The following is a 21,652-nucleotide window of genomic DNA, read 5'->3' on the forward strand; positions in this document are numbered from 1 at the left end:
CGCCAGAGACGCGTCCCGGCCGGCGTTGCCCCTGCCGCCCCCATCCCGCAGGTCCCCGAGCCGTGGTTCCCGCTGTGCCGGGCTGCTCGGGGTCCCGCAGCACTGCCAGGGTCCCACGCATCCCACAGTATCTCTGGTGTCCCACTGGGCTCACAGGCTCCCGCAGCCCCTCCTGGGGTCCTATAGCCCCCTGGGATCCCACTCATCTTGCAGCACCTTTGGCATCCCACAGCATCCCTGTGATTCTGCTCATCGCCCCCCCCCCCCCCCCCCCTTTGGGACCCCACAGCATCCCTGGGATTCTATAGCATCCCACAGCATTCCTGGATTCCCACAGCATCCCAGGGATCCCACAGCATCCTGTGGTGGCTCTTACCTCCATCCGTCTTCATGCAGCCACGACCACTGCAGGAAGGCATCCTGTTGGTGGCTCGGGCTCTGGCCACACTGGGATACCTGTTGAACAGGTTGTTCAGGAAGAAACCACCATCCCTTGGTTACCGGTTGGATAGTTGGCGGCAGGACATGGCTCAGAGAGGTGCAGAGCATCAGAAACACCTGCAGCCAACAACAGCCGGAACCCCCAAAGGGGAGACGTAGTGAGAAGCCAACGGGCACGGAGGTCCCTGCCTTGCTGAGCCAGCATAGGCTCTGCTCAGCTCCCTGGGCACTTGTGCCTGGATGGATGTGAAAAGCTTCAGGAGCTACAGAATCTGTTACCCAACCCAGGCAAAAAATAACTGTTGAACACATTCACCTGTTCCATTACAGCTGTGCCCTGTCTGAACACTCATGTTAAATTTTAATCATTTAAAGACACACCTGCAGTTACGTTAGAGCATCAGTAACACGAACAACAGCCAGCTTCAATGAACACTCAGTGAAGGCTGGCAGGAATGCAACAGCTGGCTATTCCACACTCATCCTAAAAGCTGACTTCAAACTGCCAATGCTGGATGCATAGTAACCATAAATCAATGGAACAAAGCCAGCTGGTATCAGTCAGTTCCTTACCTGAAGTAACAAATCAGCAGTATGGCCGTACAGGGCTGGAACAGTGGAGCTCCACAGGGACTTGCAACCCCAAAGCCAGCAGGTTCCTGTGCTGGTGCTCACTGAGGAGTACCCAGAGAAAGGTCACTGCCAGCACATCTCACTGCCTGCTGGTGGAAAGTGTTGGTGTAATCCAGGATGGGGCCCTGAGCTGTTAGTCTAATAAAAGCAAATTAAATGTTTGCGTGTAGTTAAAATGCTCACGCTGGGAAGTAACTTTACACTGGGGGCTTTCTGTTCTGCATTTCCAGGGAGACAAGACGCAGCACCTTCTGCAGCACTTGTCTGCCAACCTCTGTGCCTCTGTATCACCAAACTGTGAACTAAACCAGCTTGAATCAAACTTGGATACAGGTCTGGTGTGTACTGAGCTGCTTTCCTGACCTGAGGGAGCCAGGAACAGGAGGGAGGGCAGAGCAGTGCCCCCACTAAGGGAGTTTGTACAGCATGAGCTCAGCGTGTGTGGGCAAAGACAGGCTCCAGATCCCTAAGAGACCAGATGCTGCTGCTTTCCCTGCACACACAACTATTTGCTTAAAGAAACAAAAGAGTGAAACAAGTCTTTGCTCACATAAACTGCAGTGGTCACGGTGGTTGCTCACACATCTGTCACTCTGTATTGTCTTTGACCTAAAAATGTTTTATTCTTGTAGGTCCAAGGTAACAGGGACACAGAGCTGCAGTCAAAACACCCCAAACTTTATTTAACTTGAAATCCCCCAAGTTCATCCCTGTCAGAGGCTTCATAGCTCATTTAGATGTGGTCAAAAAACACCTGCTGAGCGCTGGTGCTTGACTTGCCTGCTCAGCCCGACGTGGGACTGACTGAGGGAAGGGGAGTGTGCCAGTGCTGGTACAGGAGCACAGATACCACGAGACTTCCTGGCTTCCCTGGCGAGGCAGGGTGGCAGCAAGAGCTTGCTGAACGCCCAGGTCTCAGCTGCCCTCCTGCTCCCTTCCCCAGGCTCTTTGAATGCAGCTCTTGGTTGAGTGGTTATTTATTATCACACTGAAGGATATAATTTGATGTACAAACACACATAATGTATTTATTGCAATTTTACAGCGCTTTCCAGCAGTAGAAATATTTTACATAAACGTGACTTTCTGTCCTCTTGCCACCTGTCATTTATAAATACGGAATTTACATCGGATTAGTACTATTCCCAAAGTCTTTGTAATTCCACGTGCTAACACGCTGCAGCAGCTTCATCAGAGGGATTGTTAGTAAACCATCTCTTCATTGGAGCTACCGGACTCGTTACACTGGACTCCTCCCTGTTTCTTACCCTCCAGGATGATCATTCTCAGAAAATTCCTCTCAGCCTGACACAACCCGTTATGGAAGATCCACCAAAACTATTCCTGTGCCTGTGAGCAGCGACTCCTTTGATTCTGTGACCATTCCTGATGCATCCCATCCTGTGTCTTCACTTTTGTGTTTTGCTTTTGTCTTTTTTTCTTTCTTTGTTTTTATTTTAACTGAGCTCAGAGGTGTCATTGTAACGATAACCACGTCCCGTGCCCAAGGAACGTGCCATGACCAGATCACCAACGCTCCGATTTCAGAAGAAGGAAAGAACAATCAGACACACCACAATGCCAAAAGCAAAGAGCAGCTTGAGGAGCCTGTGGTCGCCCTGGCACGCAGGGCGTGTTTGAAGGTAATGATCCACCGAATCAGCGAAGGAGAACTTCTCTGGTTTGTAACCCAGCTGATTTCGGGCTTTGTCTATTCGGAAGGTGTGAGTCACAGTAACGTTCCACACCTGAAATCCGAAAGGACAGTTATGGAAGTGACTTTAGTAGCTTGTTTTCCAGAACTTGGGTGAAAACCTGTCAACAATGATACTACAACGGAATGAAACCCAGGAATAGTGACAGGCACACAATAGCTACCAGCACGAGGTGATGGAGCTGGCAGGCAATGAGCCAGGGCTCGGGGGCCTGGGTGCAGGGCAGGTGCAGCCACCCGTTACTCACAGGTGAATGAGAGAGGGGACCACAGAACCCCACCCAATGGGGTAGCACCCTTCCCTCTGGCTCCTCCATCAAAATGACTGCATGAGCCCTGGATGAACTACACCCTGGGCAGAAAACTAGAGCTCTCCTGCAGACAATCCACAGGGCGTATCATGTACTTGCCAGGAATATTGGTCAGAAATCTATAGACATTCCCTGTTTTCTATAGTTACCTCATTCCTTGTTAAGAAAGGGGTGAAGCTGAAAACTGGCTTCAGTATCAGGTGCAGATACTCCATCACGGTGGCTGTGAGAGAGAGTCACTTAATGACACTGCTGGGTAACAGTTAACAGATAATGCTGACACTGCACATCCTCCGGCTCCCACTGGCCATGTTACAGTGGCAGCGTTTCGTTAACCCAGGACACCAGGAACCCAGTTTATGAGTGGCCTTTACACTTTATCTGGTGTAACTAACACCAGATGGCATCAGTCATTCTTATTAATTACTGTAAAGTTACACAGTTCCTGTAATTTGGGTCCCTGAATTGTATAGAACAATGGTTCTATAAAATTGTATATTTATATACAATTCTATACAATATGTATACATATGTATATAAATCTACATATTGTTCTATACAATATATAGATTTATACCTATAAGAAAACAAATTTTAAACATAAATCATTTTTAACATAAACAATTATTTTTACCTGCTATATGGACCAGGAGAACAGGAATATGTATCCAGGGCTTCCTGTAGCCTAATTTTTCAAACTAGAAGGGGTGTAAAAGGAAAGAAAACCAGAGAATTTGTACCAAAATGATAGTGTCAATGAAACAGAACATGGAAAAATGAATAGTGCTAAGACAAGTATCTAATTTTTTTCCCCAGTTAATCTTCCTTGCAGTGCAGGTGGTAAGAAATGGGATTGGCACCCACTACTTGCCCTTTGGTGTCCACCTCCCACCCTTCAAGTGCAGTTGGGTGGAAAAGGGGAAGCAAAGGAGACATCACTTCTGAGGGGCAACACATAACTACACTGAGCTGCAGCCCGTCGCTCCACTGTGCTCCTTGTCCCTACAGCCTCTCAGTGCTGTCACTGCACAGCCCGGCTGGATGCCGCCAGCAGCGCTTCTCGTGCGCTGTGAGCTCGCTCTACAGAGGCGTCACCGTTCTGTGCCTCTCAGCAACATCCTCTCCACAGAGTAAGGGCCAAACTCCAGTTACACACTCTGGGATACACAGGGAGAACAGGACTGGCTTTCCTGATAAATAATTCAGCAATTAACACACACTGAGCTTAACTGGTCTCTCAGTTAACGATACAGACAGGCACTGTGGGGCAGCAGAGGTGACAGCGGGTGCAACACGTACCAACGGGACTATCCACTCAGAAAAAATGACGTTCTCTCCGTCGTGTATGTAGTAGGCCTGACCGCTCTGTCAGAGAAGCAGAGAACAGTTAGGAAAGCGCTGTACCTCAGAGGGCAGCTTCTTCCTCCCATCCGTACCTACTTCTCCTGGTTTTGGGAAGAACACGTCAGCACATGTATGGTCAGTGCCCATGAATCAGCTCAGCAAGCTGCCTTTGTTAGGACTGGGGAGTTCGGGCATCACATCCCGCTAAACCACCTGCAGAGCCCTGAAGTAGCTGCCAGCACGTGTGGAGATGTTCACGCCTATCTGTACATCTGTATGTTCCTGCCAATACTAACGAGGCCAGAGCCTTCAGGAGCTGTGAGTGTAGAAGCTCTGCCATCTCTGTGATGCTTCACAGTCCTCAGAGTTGTTGTAATCACAGCCAGTTGGGGGGAGGGGAGAAAAGGAGAAACCCTGTGAAATTGTCCTTTAATTTTGTATATCTCTTTTTGTAATTTTCCTGGAAAATTAAACTGGAAAGACTCAGAATGGCTGGTCTGATTTTCCAAAGAATATGAGAATGTATAGTTGCATATGATGGTGGTTGCATTAACCTGGTTAAAAATGCTGTTTCCCCACAGGAATTGATGTATTTTCAATCCAGAAAAAACCCTAGCATCAAATATCAGCAGGACATTCTGCAGTAGCACTGTCCCTGGCTCCTGGAGCCACACACGCTTGAATGAGCACAGGACCTTTTGGAGAACCTTTATCCCAAAACATCAAAAATTAAGCCCATTTGAGAGCTCGAGGACCCTGGGACATGATGTTTACTCACAGCCACATAACCCTTCTGAGAGGTGAGAGCCTCAGCAGCCAGTAGGTGTGCTTGGACAAGGTTTCCTATGTGAACCCAGTTCATCTGAACTTTGTGATTCCCAAACTTGAAGTTAAAGAGTCTCCGTTGGATATTTACCTGTAGAAGCAGATGACAAAGAGCTCCATTAGTCCTTTATTTCACAGTGTTATGTGCTCATTCTGGTCAGAATTTGCTGTGTTTGTGTACAATTACAGCACAAGAAACACCTCACAAGAGAAACCCCAAACAACTAGTTGGTGGTTTTACAGCTCAAGGGCTGTTGCCCTGATGCGCGGTGGCAGAATACAGAGATGGTTTGGCGTCTGCCTGAAAACAGTGTGTCTTTAGAAGGCAGTGTTTCCATTACAAAATCAGGGCCCCAAACTGAGTTCTACTGGGGCATTTCAGCCTTGCATATTTTTCATTTCACTTAAAAAGGGCAGCCTGATCCCTGCTGGTTCTGCAGCGCTGGCATCACGCTGTCACAGTGCATCACATGACTTGTCACCAAACTTTCCCTGGTGACAATTTCAACGGTTTCCCTGGAGGAATTGTTAAGAACTGCAATCAAGATACTTCCACTGGTGTTAGGCCCTTACAACTACTTGCAGTGTCCTCCAGAGCTGCCTACGTAACACATACAGCTACTCGTGGCAGGTGGCGCTGTTCTTCTGGTCCATATATGCCCGGGGGCCGGAGCACACAGGTGTGGAGCGTGTCACCTCCTTGGAGAGAGAACAAAACGTCATTTCGGACAGCTTGGATGTCAACACGTGGTCTGAATTGTGCCCTGGGGAAGCAGCCTGGCCATTCTGGCTTCCCGGTGACTTGGTTTCCTGTCTGTATGTCATCCGATGCAATAGCGGCGAAGGGTGCTGGCTGAGCAGCCTGAAACCCGCGTCCCTCGGCCTACCCGAGGGGGCAGAGGTTGGAAAAGACCTCCAAGATCATCCAGTCCAACCGCCCCCCTACCACCTATAGTACTCACTAAGCCATGCCCCCGAGTACCTCATCCAGCCTTTCCTTGAACCTCCTGAGGGAAGGTGACCCCTCCATCTCCTGGGGCAGCCCCTTCTAATGCCCAACTGCTCTTTGGGAGATGAAACTTCTCCTGATCTCTGTGTTGGGATCGAAAGCACAAACCCCGTGGCTGATGTAGAACTGACCAACTTTTAAGGTGATTTGAAGGAGTGAGGTTAAATTTTCTGTATCCTCCCCAGCACGGTGTGCATACCATCTCACACGTGTGTGGGTACACATGTAAAGCAAGAATCGCCCACCAAAAGAGGAGTAGAACCAAAGAAAATAAAGCCTTAGTTCAGTTAAAGTATAATATCTAGGGGTAAACTAATAACCAGAGAGGGGTTAGAAGAAGCATTGCTAATGACAGGAGAAAAACAAATGTTTTACACATACCTTTGAGTAAAGTTCCATTAGCAGCAAGAACCATTTGGTCTGCAATTGCCTTTGTTCTAGAATAATGATTAAATTGCTATAAAGAAAGGCAGAACAGGATCAACACTTGAATCAGGTTATTGCATCTGTACAGGCAAACTTATGGTTTCCATCTGGTAACATTTAAATCTAGCCAGCTGTAGACAACAGCCCAGTAAAACCAAACTAGAAATAACAAGATACAGCAAACGTATGGTTCCTTTATGACAAAGAAACTTATCAGACTTATAGTTTAGTTGCACCAGTTTAACTTTTATGTCCACTAGTATCTAACTCACTTATTGTGCTGGATGTACTGAAAAAATTAATATGAAGCTCAACGTTCTGGCAGGTCAGACAATTTTATTTTCAAAAAACACCCATTCTGAATGGGAAAAAGCTTTTAAAAAACAGTGAGTTAAATAGGAAATTAAAACTTCCTAAAAATGTGTTCATTTCTTAAAGCTATTTGGGAAGCTGTAAATAATTCTTGCCCAACAGTATTGCTTACTAGTAACTTTAAAAATTGCACCCAAGTGAATTTAAAGAACAGGATCTGGGAACAGCCCACTCTTGTTTTATCCACACAGGGCTATTCAGGTACCTGCTGAATTTTTTATCACCATATTTTGTACTGAAAACTGTAACTAAAAATCCCAGCACGGACAAGGAGTCAGTTTTGATTAATGACAAAGGATCTCCTGGGGTTGATGTGACCTACAGCCAACAGCTGCTGCTCTCAGAGCAGCCTCCATATCATCCACCCTTTCCAGCACCGTGAGCACCACGCCATCAGATGAACGAAGTACCTTTTCCAGTGGAAAATACGGCACCGTTTCTTCATCCCCTTCTTCAATGGGATTCCCCCCGAATACCACGTTCACTGTGCTGGTGTATATCAGTCTGGGGATATTTCTCTGTTTGCAGACTAAATAAATCAGTTTGAAACAAAAGTAAAGAGTGAGAAACACCAGAGGCGTTGGCAGCTTCTTTTCTTGAAAACAGACATTATAGAAGAGGTTGTATTTTCATTTTCACATTGACATCTAATTTGTTATATTATCTTCCATTCTGCTGGAATTTTTAATTCCAGACACCTGCTATGTAGATATTACCTATAGTGGTCATGAAACACTGCACGACCAGGTACCTGTGACCATCCAACCACTGCTGGATGCAGCCATCAGCCAGATGGAGGAATTACTGGAGGGATGGAGGGGAAACCTTGCTTTCTGCAGACATTTCTTAACACACATTCATTTTACAGGCTGACTAAAAAGGAGACAGATGAGGCCGTTTCTTGTGCCCTGACTTTGTCCCTGTGCTTTCCATAGGGCCGTTCCAGCAATGAGCAGCATGGCTCCTTGTGCCGCAGTCTCATGGATGCCTGTGCAGACCAGTGACATCAGGAAATGCACCAGCTCTCTCTGTGTGTGACAAACCTGCCTTGTCTCTAAATGCTCCTAAGTGACAAACAACACCTTAGCAGGAAACACGCTGCTACTGTATCACCAGCTGTACCTTGGATACACATGAATGACTGTTATTAACAAAACGAAGTCTTAATTATGGATTCCAGCCAGGTCTTAGGATACTATGTCTAAATTCTGCTGAAAGAAGTCATTGCAAACCCCAACAACATCAATTGCCTTTTGACTTAACAGTGCTACTGAAATTTAAGGGAATTAATATTCCAAATCAGGAATTTTTAGAATCTACAGGGCTCAGAGAAAGCAGCTTTGGTGTTCCCAATGCGCTCTGAAGTGTTCTTTCTGGAATAGCATGTACAGAAAGAAATCCACTAACACTTTCCAGCGACAGTGGTTAAAAATCACTATCTAATAAAAAGGGATCACATTAAGACAGGCACTCAGAAAGAACAGAAGATTTTCCACATGAAAGTGATAAAATAATCTCTAAATATACTTGGCCCATCCATGGCTCCCATCACAGATGCTTGCAGCATGACAAACTGTGCAATACGTCTCACATCATTTCTATGAGGACAGAGGATGACAGCTCTGCATTACATGGAGTACAGGGAACAACCACCAGCACGTGGAGGAGAGTTTGAGTTGTCTGCCAAGGAAGGGAGTCCCAGTAGAAATCCTATCCCCAGTTCAAACCAGTGGCATATCTACCAGGTGTAATGGGACCTGCACAGCTAGCTTTATACCACATGCTGAAGGAGGGAGAGACAAGTCTCACTGTACTGACAAACCAACACAGGAAACATCCAATTAGACGTTTTCTTAATTCATGGTTTGGATCAGACACAAAGAACATGTAGGTACTGACCTTCAATTATTATTTTTGTGCCTCCAACATTTATGGATTCGATCTGGTCTTTCTTCTGAAGCTGGAAAGAGAGTTTGCACAGTGTCTGATTAATCACACTTCGCACTTCTCATTTCTATTGTCATCTTCAGTGTGTGACTAAAGGAAGGTGAGAAAGGAAACCCAAAATGCCTCTGAAAGGAACTTTTCATGCTTTCATTTTTTGTCTCACCCCAGATAATCCACGAGTGAGACAAAGGAATCACAGCAGGGGTTTTGCACCCTGGAAGCTTTCAGGAACCCTAGTTCCAGTGGCAGTCTGTCCTGTGCCCAGAGATAAATCAGGAGTTTCCTGGCTTTACTGGTAACACCCTCCATGAATTTCGCTGTTATTTACCCTAACTATATTGACCTCAGTTTTGACATGACTGTGAGCTCACACCAGAGAAAGCATTGCCCTCAGTTCTAGAGCAATACTGTCACACCTCTTCAGATAGAGAGGGGCCTCCTCACCCAAGATCCCAAATCCATGACCTCAATTCCCCAGAGGATTTTGTGTTGTACATCAGTTTCACGCTTTGACACTTGTCACTGCAGGAGTACTTCCACTGCTGCCTGCGTGGACGACTCGACCTTTGTAATGAACTTCTGTCTGACACAAATACCTGTCATCTCATCCTTTGCTGCATGAAGACAAATTTCCACTTTCACAAAAATAAAGGAGGAAAATGTTAGGAAAATGGTACTTGCTTGTTCTAATCCTGACATTCCACATGCAGCCACGTGGAAAACACAGTCAACCCCTTCACATGCTTTGAAGACCGCATCATAATCTCTGACGTCCCCCTGTAAAATGAGAACGGATTTGTGACTGGTAGAGCTCATTACATCCTCTACAGAATTATGCCTAAAGCTACTAAAGGAAATCCAAAGTAATTCTGATCTCATTTGCTCAGTACTGCACTAGCAATAAATGAAACATCATAAACACAGAGGAAAAAAATACCCATGACGAAGTTTTTTGTCGGTATTTTCTTGCAAAACCACTCTGACTCTTGTTGGCTTCAATTACAATGCGTATTTTCACACTTAGTCCCGAGCCTCCAGGCTGGCAAAACTTGTTTGACTTGCACAGAGCCACCTGTGCTTCAGGGCTGGAGAAGGAGCCCCAGGGCTCTACATGGCAGCAGGAAGGTTCTGCCCTTTTGGGGAGTCACCAGAGAACCCCTTTTCTGTCAGCACCTAGTGCAAGCCAGCAGGCATCTCTGCCCAGCTAAGCTCTGTGCTGGGTGCGTGGTCCATTCGACTACAGCTTCAAATGAAACTGAAGCAGCAGAGTACACACTGTGCACTTAATACTGTATTAATATACACAGTGTATTACAATCAAATTGTGTGAGTTGCTGTAGAGCCCAGATGCCACGCTGCACTCAACACATGCCAGACCTGCTGCTTGATGCCATGCCCTGCTAAACAGTGTGTTGCACTTTTGCCTACCAGTAACACGATGTCAGTAGTACTCCACATACATACAGGTGTCAATAAAGATACCATACCTTTCTTTTCAGAGCCAGGATATTTCAAAATATATGCTATTTTTTAAGTTACTGTTACAAAATTGATAGAATAATCACAGGGTAAATAGCTGGAGGTAATGTTGAGAGGCAATCTCATCTGCCTTTAACTTGCAGCTTTATTCTTCAGAGGCTGCCAAAGTATTTCAGAAACAGGCTGCCATACACTTCCGACCTTCCATCAAACCCTGAAACAGCCAGCCAGTGTGAACAATAGCAACAAGCTCCAAATCACTGACGGCGGCTCAGATCTCTGGTGTCACTCAGTACTTTATTTACTAGGACTCCATAGTTCCAGTTTCCAGGTAATTCACCTCTATACTCTGCTATATTTAACTTTTGAAATTGAGTTCTGAAAAATCCTGTTCTTAGATTGTTTCATCAGATCTCGAGTCCCCTGTAGAAGGTCCAAGTTGCCACTAATTTAAATCACGCTCTGTAGGTTTAGATCATTAACAGAACAAGCTTGTGGGGGTTTAAATGGTTCTTTGGTGGTATTTCATGTCTCCTGCATCATCTGTAAAAGCTGGTTACTGAACACAACACCAACCGTGCTGGGTCAGGCTAAGCTCAGCCCAGAATTCTGCCCAGCACAGCACCAGGGATCCCCTTCACCTCCCTGCTGCCTGGCCCACACGGTGATGTAGCCAGGGGGAGAAAATCCACATCACCAATGGCCCCTGGCTCATCTTCAGCTTTACCCATGCAGTCATCCCTGGCTGAGGCCAATCTGTGGTGAGGTTCTGCACGTCTATAACCCTGTGCATGAAGTAACAACCTCTGTGTTAGTGTTGAACTGACTCCTTGTTCCATCTGATGGCCGTTCCATCTTGTACTGGAAAGGACGGGGAGCAGTCAGTCCCTGTCCACCTGCACACCCTCAGCTTGTAGTGCTCTTTGGCTCCTGAGCCACCTTCTCCCCAGACTGAGAAGTCCTGGTTTCCTCAGCTGTGCTCTGCAGGGCAGTCCTTCTACATTTGGGATCGCTTTCATTGCCTCATCTCATCTTTTTACTCCACATCACTTCCCTGAGCAGTAAACTTTGTCTCTTCGTTGTTCACCCCATCACTTAGGCGAGCTACAAACGTGTTGACTGGCTCCTCCCAACACAGGGCTCCAGAACCTCCCTGGTGTCACTGAGAGAACAGACCCTTTGGCTCCCAATTGCCACCTCTGCATCAGTCAGGCATCTCAGGACATTTTATAGTGACTTCTTGATGTCCTCCAAGGCTTTCTAGGGAACCCTTTTACCAAAAGCCCTCAAGAGGAAGCCTTGCTAACGTGCATGAAGGTAGCACAGAGCTTTATTCCCTACCATTAAAGCTGTAATTTCAACGTACCTTGAAAAAATCAGCTCCGTTTGGAATTTCCCGTTTCGGTTTCCGTACGTCAAACAGAATGACAGCGACTCCTGACCTGACAAGAGCACATCCCAGGTTGTACCCCAGGTATCCTCCACCTCCTGTCACCATCGTCTTCCTGCTTCTGTTAACCAGTGGTCCAGCACACTCCTTCAGCTTGCACTCACATGATTGGCTGCTGTGGAGCTCTTCTGTGGATCCTTCTTGCATCACGACTGCAAAATAGCAGGTCTCATGAAAACTGCATAATACTCTGAGATCTGGTTATTTTCAGTAAATTTCAGGTTAAAAGGCTCCTTTTGGGACCACACTATTTTTATTTATGTATTATTATTACCTTAACATGCTTTAAATGTATAAATTCATCATTTTGTTGACAATATTTCTATGTACAATGAGTAATGAGTCCAAATAGTTTCATATTCCAAGATTTAGTCTCCTCCTCGTGCCCACAAGTTTCATGTTATGTAGAAATGAAGAAAAAGTACAGGATTTCAGGGACACTGCAAGTACCTATCCCTAACAGGGCTGATTACTTTTTGGAATGCTCTTTACATCAAACATTTTATCCTTGAAAACTCACTGACTTCTGATGTATCAATGCCTAACAGATGTTAGCACACTGGTCAGGGAAAAAATTAGGTAAGGTATATGAGAAGGGATTGATTCTGCTGTTCTCATTCAATTCATATTTGGGTCACAGATCTTCAGTAATGATAGAAATTTGTTACCATTTTAAGCTTTGAAATAAATAGATGCAGTTTTGTGTGAAGCTCTTACTAACTTTTCTCCATGTTGTTCTCAGGAGGGCACTCACAGCCACACTGATGGGGAACAGAAGGGGTGAGGCCTCTGCCCTGGGGTTTTATCCACTTGGGCAAACCCATGAGAGTATGCCCCTGCGATATGCAATTCTGCAGGAGCTGCCCATCTGTACACTCAGGTATGTGTTAAAAATGAGTTTATCCTATGAAAACCTCTTCTCTTTGGAAACTCACTCCTGTTCTGGAATGAAAAAGATTGGTATTCCAGATCATGATACACTCCGAGGAATAAGCCCAGCTCATTTTCCCACATCAACAGCCCCGATGGTCCCGATCCCTCGCCCAGCCTTTACGTGTTAGGATTGGGCTCTCAGGTACCAATCCAGAATACACCTGAGACCAGCCAAGTCACTGAACGGGGTGCCTGCCAGCAGGGTACAGGACCACAGATGCGATTCCTGCAGGTTATTAGGGTTTTTCTCACAGCAAAATCCCCAGGCCTGAGGGTCCATCACTGTCCCCCAGCTGGTACCTCAGCAGGGCTTACCCCAGGGTTCAGCAGAGATTATGCAGAGACTGGGCACGACTGGAAGCTGCGTCACTTCCAGGGTGACAGAAAACACTAGGCAAGTCACAGAAAACACAGCCCACAGGACACACAGTTAGGGACTACTTTTGCCATTGTCTAGCTAAGCAAAATATCTGCCCAAAATGCTACACAATTCTTTTATGCATTGTTTTTTAGAGTTCAGACACAGGGAAGTAAGAAAAAGATTCCCCACATTGTTACACTGTGTGTAACACAGTGTGTACACCAGTGTCAGCCCACTAAATTCAAGGGACACAGTGGGAAACACAAGCTCCTTGTGCTGAAAAACATCCTGACATTTCAAAATAAAAAATAATCCACATTTCCAAACAGCATTTTAATTATAAGTAATATAATGAAACTAAACCAAGTAGTTTAGTTTCTCCTGTTCAATGGAGGAAATGTAGTTTTGTGTCTCTGGCTTATGCTGTGCCACAGTTTTAAGGCACCTGCAATTATTTTGCCTTGTTTTGTTTTGAAAAGCACCTTTATATACACACAGTAAGGAAAACACGTATACAGCTCGTCACATTGAAACATGTCATATATTTGAATGCTTGTCATTAATACCTCCTTATATTCTAAGTGAGCTGGAGGTTGTATCAAAAAGATTGAAGATTTTTTCTAGTCCTCTTTCTTAAAAAGCACCACCAGCATTAATATATTCATCTGCTTCATGGAACTAGAAAATTATCATCAAATTTTGAATGCAAACTATTTCCTTAAGAAAACACTTATTTCCAGGGTCAGTAACTTCTTTGTTTCTCTGAATTTAGAAGAGCTGCTCTGGTTTATTAATGTGTTATTAATGTGTTCTTAATGTGTTCTGCATGAATAGCATCTTCCACAGTGCATGCAGAATTCTTCCCTCCTCTGCTGTCATTTGAAATATTAGAAAAGCAGAAATTACATCCCATAAAAAGTTTAAGAGTCAAATATTTAAGGTTTTAAAAAGTAGTCAAAGAAGCAGTACGTACCCTTGGTAGATTCCTGGATGTCAGTGTTCTCCCAGTCCTTCCTGTCCCAGTAAGATCTGTGCCAGACAACTAGCAAGACAAGGGCATCAGGTCCTCTCAGATCGACGGAGATGTTCACGTGTGCTCAGGCCCTTTTGCTGTTCCTGCTCCTTTGTAGCTGCTGGCTGGGCCAGGAGCCAAAAAAGGGCAGGGCTTAATTTGTACATAATTTACGTTCCTTTTCAGGAAAAAATAAAGTATTTTCTCCACATCAGACCCTTCTAAATAGGATGACATCTCTTGCTGTTACCCAGTACAAGTATTGGTAAGGCACAAGACACCACCAGTGCACTCTTGGTACCATCACTCTGTAGGTAAATTGTACTGGATTATTAAAACATCTCACTCTGTTTTTAAAAAGTACAGAAAAAAGGGTTCTTTACCAAAAAAACCAGGTGAGAAGTTCTTTTGTTTAAAAGTGAACCTCTCACAGTTGTGTGAGACTTTGGTGGGATACTTCTCACCCAGCAACAGAGTCAGTGGAAATACTTTCTCCTTCTACCTACGAATTTCAACCTAAATTTAGATAAAGAGAAGAATAAACCCTAAAATCTTATTTGGCAGTGGGACTTTGTGCTTTCACCCTGACTTTTCTATCCTCATCACCAACCCAACCGTGTATTTACAACAGAGTTAACTGTAGGCACAAGGGTTGTTTTCTCTGGCTTCCAAGATGATGAAGTCCAAGCAGCAAGCTAACTGGTACACAACAGAACAGGAAGAGGTGATTTAGTATTAATAACACATTTAAAATGAACAATAAATTAAATGTTTAATAATTACAGAAGTTCTCTGATCCTAAGATTTTAAAGCACTTTTAAAACATATGTCCTTTTGCAAATTAAACAATGAGAAATCAAAGCCAACATTTTTAAATGGGTGTGTCTAAAATGAGGTCCCAAAGCAGTAGTTAAGATGCTAAAGAAACACTCCCAAATCTAAATATAAATGACTACAATTTTAGATGTTGGCATGTTAGAAATATCTCAGGTTCATAGGTGACTTTGCAATTCAAATGTAATTTAATGTTCATGTGCTGACACGAACTCGAACTGACACTTAGGCAAACACATTTTAGCACAACGTAGAGGTGTTAATTAGGTGTAGTCAGTGTTAGAGCTGGGACCTTGGAACCTGTCGAGCTAATCTGCACTTCTCTGATTGCAGCTGAGTGACCAACCCAGCTCAGAGTAAAACCCCAATACCAAATTGACACCAAATTCTCTGGTGTGAGCTGTCCACAGCACTCATAGCTTTTCCTATTTAACCCAAGAACGTGGCTATTCTATCCCTGGACTACTACACAAACTCCTCCACAAGTCAAAGCAGCTGGTCAACTTATTCATAGCATCTCAATCCCTCAGTGCTCAGTGAAAACCAACAAAGAATACTTTAACATGGCCTTGGGTTCTACCTTAGTCAGGAGACACCTCAGAAGAGCTTCCAGAACTGGTATTTTGTACCTCTCCTTCATACTTACTCTCACATCCTCAGTGAAGAAGAGGGGTGGCTGTATTTTATCCATCGCATCCTGCTAAGTCTTTCTGAAAGAAACAGAAGCTGAAGCTACAGTGAGAAAAGCTGCTGCACTAAGGTTTTAGCTTGCTCTGGGCCTTGAATCACAACTTTATGCTGCCCTTTCCTTCTTTTTCTCCTCTATCCACTAACAGTTCATACAGGCACACAGAAATCAACCACACGCCCAGTACTCCGGAAGCTGACTCCATAAAATACAACAGAACAGTGTCAGAGAGTTTGCCTGTGTGTTTATGTGGTCCACTTGTCTGGAACGCTGTGTTGGCTTATCAGAACATTGCTCACATCCAGACTGTAAAGCAGTGTCGAAATGTAATTGCAGAGGAACCTAGTAAGCTTACACAAGCTGATTTCAAATCACATGCTGATAGAGCCACTGAGAAATCTGAACTGAGTGAGTAGGACTTGGGGCTTACAAAACACAAGACACCACATCTCCTATAAATAGGCACTCTCTTGTCTCCATGCTAGTCATGTGGGCACAAGTGCTGGATCACAGGCAGGTGAGTAGATCATGGTCTAGCAGATAAATGAGCAGAGACTGGGGCTTTGTCCCTTTCACTCGGCAGCTCTGCATCTGCAGGCCACAGAGCAGGAGCAAAGCTCTGGCTGTGAGGTAACAGGAACCTGAATGAGGGGGAGTAATTGCACGGGAGATACCACGCAGAAAGGAGCCTTTAACAGAGACACGACCAAAGCATGAAGAGGTAGACAGAGGTGTGAGTTAACGTGACAGCCGGATGTTTGGCCTGAGTCATAGGCAGGATGGGATTTTCTGCAGTGCCTGAGGGCAGAAGAACAGCAGAAAAGCTCAAGAGAATAAAGCTCTCTCAAAGTTCTCTCAAGGATAAGATTTTCTTGAATAACTGCAGCATCAAACTATCCTCTCCTTATTTGACTTACTAAAAATTCTGTATTTAAGCACTAACTTAGGAGAGTTGTGCAGGTTCATCACGTTTGAACACCTCCTTCTGCTCTTGTTCACACTCATGAACTCAGAGTGCCGGGACTTGTTTGGACAGTGTACCAAATTGCTGATCCTCTCTGCAACCCCAAAGAAGCCCGGACACATCTGTCGTAGGGTAGTAGTCAAAAGTATTCGACTCAAGGCACTTAGCTCTGTGTGACCACAAAAACGATCATCCTCAGAATAAGGACCGAGTCTGGACCAACAGGGAGTGGAGAGAAGTGACAATGGTGAAGTAGTCACATTGTAAGTGAGAGATGACAGAAAATGTTATAAATTGTTTAAATTGGGTGGTCTGACAATGTTAATAGAAAAGAGGAAAGGAATGGATCTCTCCCCTAAAATTCAGACCTTGCTCTGCTTACAATGTTTGCTTTGAAAAGAGAAATCGTGGGATCTGAATTTGTAAAAGGAAACTTAGTATTTGTTTTATCATACAACTGAATCCTAAACATTACTACCCATCCAATATTTCTAAGGAGAGAAGCAGTCCTTAAAAAGTTTCCCAACACAATGCACCAACAGATGTAATTTCATACCCCAAGTGCACACCATTCAAATACAACATTAAATACTCAATAATGCACGTTCTTCACATTCCTTGTATGTTAGAAAAGTAAAACCCCAGGGCAAAGCAACTTACCCAGGCTGTGCTCTAAGTCCAGGCCAGAAGGGAAAAGATCCTTATGCCCATGATTAGCAGGAATATTTTCAATGCCTAATACAGTGAAAGAACCACTGAATGCCAGGGCCTCTGGGCAGTCAGCTCCCTCCGATTCTTCCTTAGGCAGATACTGAACACTCATTACTATGCAGTTCAGTCGCCTGTGTTTCATAAAGACATTTTTTTCTGTACAGCAACATAATTATACATCTCTGTGTAATGTAACAACAGAATTTACAAATGCAGCAGTTATTCCATGCTTTTTCTGTTCTTCTCATGTTGTCACCTGTTAACGGCTTTTTCTTTTTAATACTCTCAGACACAGTATCTCTAAAACCAACAATAAAGTACTTTTAACATGTTTTTCCTCCTAAAAAGGTCTGAAAACCCAAGGTTTTCTATCCTATCTTCAGACAGATAGCTGCAAATCTAAGAGATCCGATTCTTATCGGTTCTTCATTACCACACACAAATGTTCTCACTCCTTTTTCCTGTGTCTCTGGGTATTTATTTGTGTTACGACGCTGCATGTTTCCCCCTTTCCTCATGGAAGGCACAGAGCACACAAATACTTCAAAGCACAGCATGGAATGTGTCATATAAAATGCTTCTCAAGTTACACTGCTCTCGTTCCCTCTGTGTTCGTGGTCGCCTGCACAGGCTGATGTCCGGGTCAAATGAAATGACAACCAAAAGAGCACATTGGAGAGTAGAAGTACAGGGACAAACAAAGCGACTTCTAACAGCAGCAGTGAACATGCCCTTACCAGATCTTCAGTTTTGCTAGAGAAGAAGGCACTTTTTGCAGTATTTGAAGAGGAAGAACACAAATGCATCATACATAAAAGCACTGTATTAACTCGTACTGAAAAAAGGCACGTTTCTGTATCATGAGCAGGGATGACAGCTTGGCTTCTTACATATGGGAATTACAGTGAAACAAAAAAAAAAATCAGGAAATTATATATATGCAGGTTTTGAAAATTACTGAAGACCAATCCTAATAATTTTCCTCTTAATTCAAAGGTTTTCCAACAGTTATTGCACTGGAAGAGAGAAGTACAGATCATCATTACTACTACATGTTTGTATTCACACCGAAACACACTGGAAGATTTCTGAGGGCACGGGAGGTGGGTCGGGATGGATGGCAGGGGAGGATCTGTTTTGCACTATGCCAGTCAGGTATTATTTTAAATCTTGTGATAACTTCTACCAACTTTCCTGTATGAAATTCTTTTCATCTCTACTGTTACCAACCCAGAAATTGTAACAAAAGCTGCAGAACTTTCCAAGCAGGAAAGGAAAAAGGAAAAACCTTGTACAGGAGATTTTGTTATTTGCAAGGTATTTCTCTATTAAGAGCGAGCAGCAGAAATGATGACGATGACAAAGGCAGCCCGTCTCACTGAAAGCAGGTAAAGCTGTGGCTAACCTAACCATCACATTCTGGGAAGAATTTAAGATTCCAACTGATGCAGTCTGACATGATACAAGCCACAGACTGTCAGTCTCCTCACACAGCAGTTCCATCAGCGCATTCAGCCTGGTTAGAGCAGCTGGAAGCTGTAAGTAATGGCAGCCCGTGAGCTGGAAGTTACCCACTGCTGGGACAAGGGCACCCTTCTGACAGGCAGCAGAACACATACTTCAAGGAAGTGACTGGTTTAGACATTTGCCCTTCATTCCTTGCATGCAAATCACCGTACTCGGTGAGTCACAGCAATGACATGACTTGAGCTCGCAGAAAAATATACATCTTTGTCAATTATAACCCCCCTCTTTTATTACACCTTGAATACAGTGAGCTGCATTCCGGGAAGCATAAACCAGGGAAGCAGATGACATATACATGACAGATCAAGATTGAAAAGTCATTAACAGAGCACTCAGGTCATCAGAGCTTAGCCATCTCCTTAAAGTGCTTTCCCAACTCAGTAGCCCTCAGATTGCTGGTAGCAGGCAGGGCGAGAGCCTCCAGGTAGGCACAGGCAGGAGAGAGCAGCTCTATTCTGCTGCTCTGAGAGAGAGCAGGATCTGCTGGCCTGTGAGAAAATGAGGCTTCAGTAGCATGCAGAGAGGCTGCACAGCCTGAAAACACTGAGTGAGAAAGAAGTGAAGTTGGACAGGACGCAATGGCCAGACACTGTAACAACAGACTGTTTTAGAGCTTCTCTGCTTACACAGATTCTAACATCAAGATTTGCTCCTTACTTCTCAGTTGCATTTTTCTTAACAGGAGATTCACAATCCCTTAGCTCACACCACCAGCAAAGAGAAGGCTCCTGAATTCCCAACTCCTACTTTATGTCTGTCTGGGAGCATGCTCAAAAGAACCAGGGAGTCTTGCTGTGCTCTGCCCACAAATGACCAGTCAGAACCAGAACAGACAGCTGAGTGATGAGACAAATATGAGCGTAGGTTACTGTGAACTTAGGATCACCCAGATCCACTGAAGATCAGTCTATAGATACACTGTGTGAACAGAAGTGTTTTGAATGAGTAAAACGTCTGAACACCAAACACTGTACAGGAAAAAGCCAGCTGTGAGGAAGAGGTGTGACACACTGCATTCCAACACAGCACACTGAAACACTCTGGTGCTATCCACATGCAAAATCAGACAATCTTACTTCAAAGTCTCTGAGGTCAGACATACCTGCACAAGCGTAATTCCTTTTAAGGTTCTGCTGAAGGACCTTTACAAGAATATCAACACCACAACAGTGTGCCACTTCTTAAATCCTCTGAAGAACAAACAATCTGACAGTTCAGAAACCTCATCCTTTCCACCTCTTTGTACTGCACTAATGGAAATACTAAAACAAATCCACTCGTTTTATCAGTGGTCATCTAATATTTATACGTCCCCAAATAAAAAGCTAATTAATGCTATTGAACTGCAATTAACTTTTTCATACCAGAGCATCTCAGCAGTTACACACATACCAACACACACTAATAAAGGCACAGAGAGTGATGCACAGCACAAGGCACCGCTTTAACCGCAGGATTGCACTGTATGCTGGCACTACTATGAAGTCAGGAGTCAGCTGTGCAGAGCACACAGCACTAAAGGAGACTTGAATGACAGAAATAATTTTTAACTCTTTATGGAGACAAAACAGATGGCAGGATAGAAAAAAAAATATATCCCATATCACAGTAGATCCAGTCATTCCCATCAGCTGGCATCCAGGAGATGCAAATGGCTCCTGAATAAACTCAGATCAAGTATCTGAATTTTGCAGTCTGAATCCATTTTTATTCAATATTACATGAACACTTCAGATGAATTCCTAACCCTCTGAAAGACAATAGGCTACAAAATACTAATGAGCTGTCATTGCAGAGTTTCTCAGTGAAAAAAAGTGTATTTCATAAATCAACTGGAAAGATGTATGCCTCATTTCTGCAGTTAGCTTAAACTGGATTTTCTTATATGGTACTGGCAAACTTTTAAACTTCAAGGACAGGAAATGTGTTAAGAACTTACAGAATTGCTTAGAAGACTGGCAGTGTGTGGTTATACAAATGTAACCAGGTTTCATCAGCAAGAAGATATTGTCTGATGGTTTCTGAATCAACTCTAAACTCTTCTCTACTGCCAATATAAAATGCAGAGTCAAAATCATCATTAGTAAACTTATTTTGGCAAAAACATTTCCTCCAAGCTTTGTTTTCTGCACTAACATTAGTTCTTGGACTTCCTACGCAAAACTGGCATGAGGAGTTCTTTCTAGTATCACAGCCATCTGTCCCATCAGTTAGGGATAACGAGCACCAGCAAAGAAGTTCCAGACCAACTGCCAACAAAGACACCTTGGACATACCACCAACTGACTGAGGCATTATTAGTACAGAAGGGGAACAAAAGCTGTGACCCTGTGTAACTATTAGTTATGCTAGAAATAGCTAACACGAAGTTTAAGAGTACGTATAGCTAAAAATATCCTCTACTTGCTAAACTTTGGAGAGTTCAAAGCTTGATTTACTTTGAGTCCTGCAAGGTCTGCGAGTCAGTCAGCCACACTTATCATCTGTAACGTCTCTTGCCAGTAGTTGAGACACAACTTCTTCTGGAAGCTTTACACACACTCTGAACAAAGGCAGGTGAGTGGTACCACTCCAACCTCTTCAGCATCTTTTCTTCATTTAAAAGTTTATCTGACAAGTCAAGCACATGGATAGTTTTTTAATACAATTAAAAATATATCAACTGTATAAG

At 44.1% G+C, this 21,652-nt stretch overlaps 1 protein-coding gene across 1 annotated transcript; it reads right to left on the bottom strand.

Annotated features, from left to right (window-relative positions):
• Positions 1-372: 372 nt before the first annotated feature.
• LOC311197211 (putative short-chain dehydrogenase/reductase family 42E member 2) lies at positions 373-14,310 on the bottom strand (the record flags this gene model as incomplete). Its single annotated transcript, XM_084270941.1, has 13 exons — positions 14,219-14,310; positions 11,868-12,103; positions 9,704-9,799; positions 8,975-9,035; positions 7,486-7,604; positions 6,659-6,734; positions 5,885-5,967; positions 5,222-5,359; positions 4,399-4,464; positions 3,734-3,797; positions 3,249-3,322; positions 2,649-2,822; positions 373-558 (listed from the first exon to the last, which is right to left on the bottom strand). The coding sequence occupies exons 2-13, from the start codon at positions 12,096-12,098 to the stop codon at positions 373-375; spliced, it is 1,368 nt and encodes a 455-aa protein (XP_084127067.1). The 5' UTR covers positions 12,099-12,103; positions 14,219-14,310.
• Between the last annotated feature and the right edge of the window lie 7,342 nt (positions 14,311-21,652).

Source organism: Gallinula chloropus (assembly GCF_964237585.1).
Source record: "Gallinula chloropus genome assembly, chromosome: 15".
NCBI lineage: Eukaryota > Metazoa > Chordata > Aves > Gruiformes > Rallidae > Gallinula > Gallinula chloropus.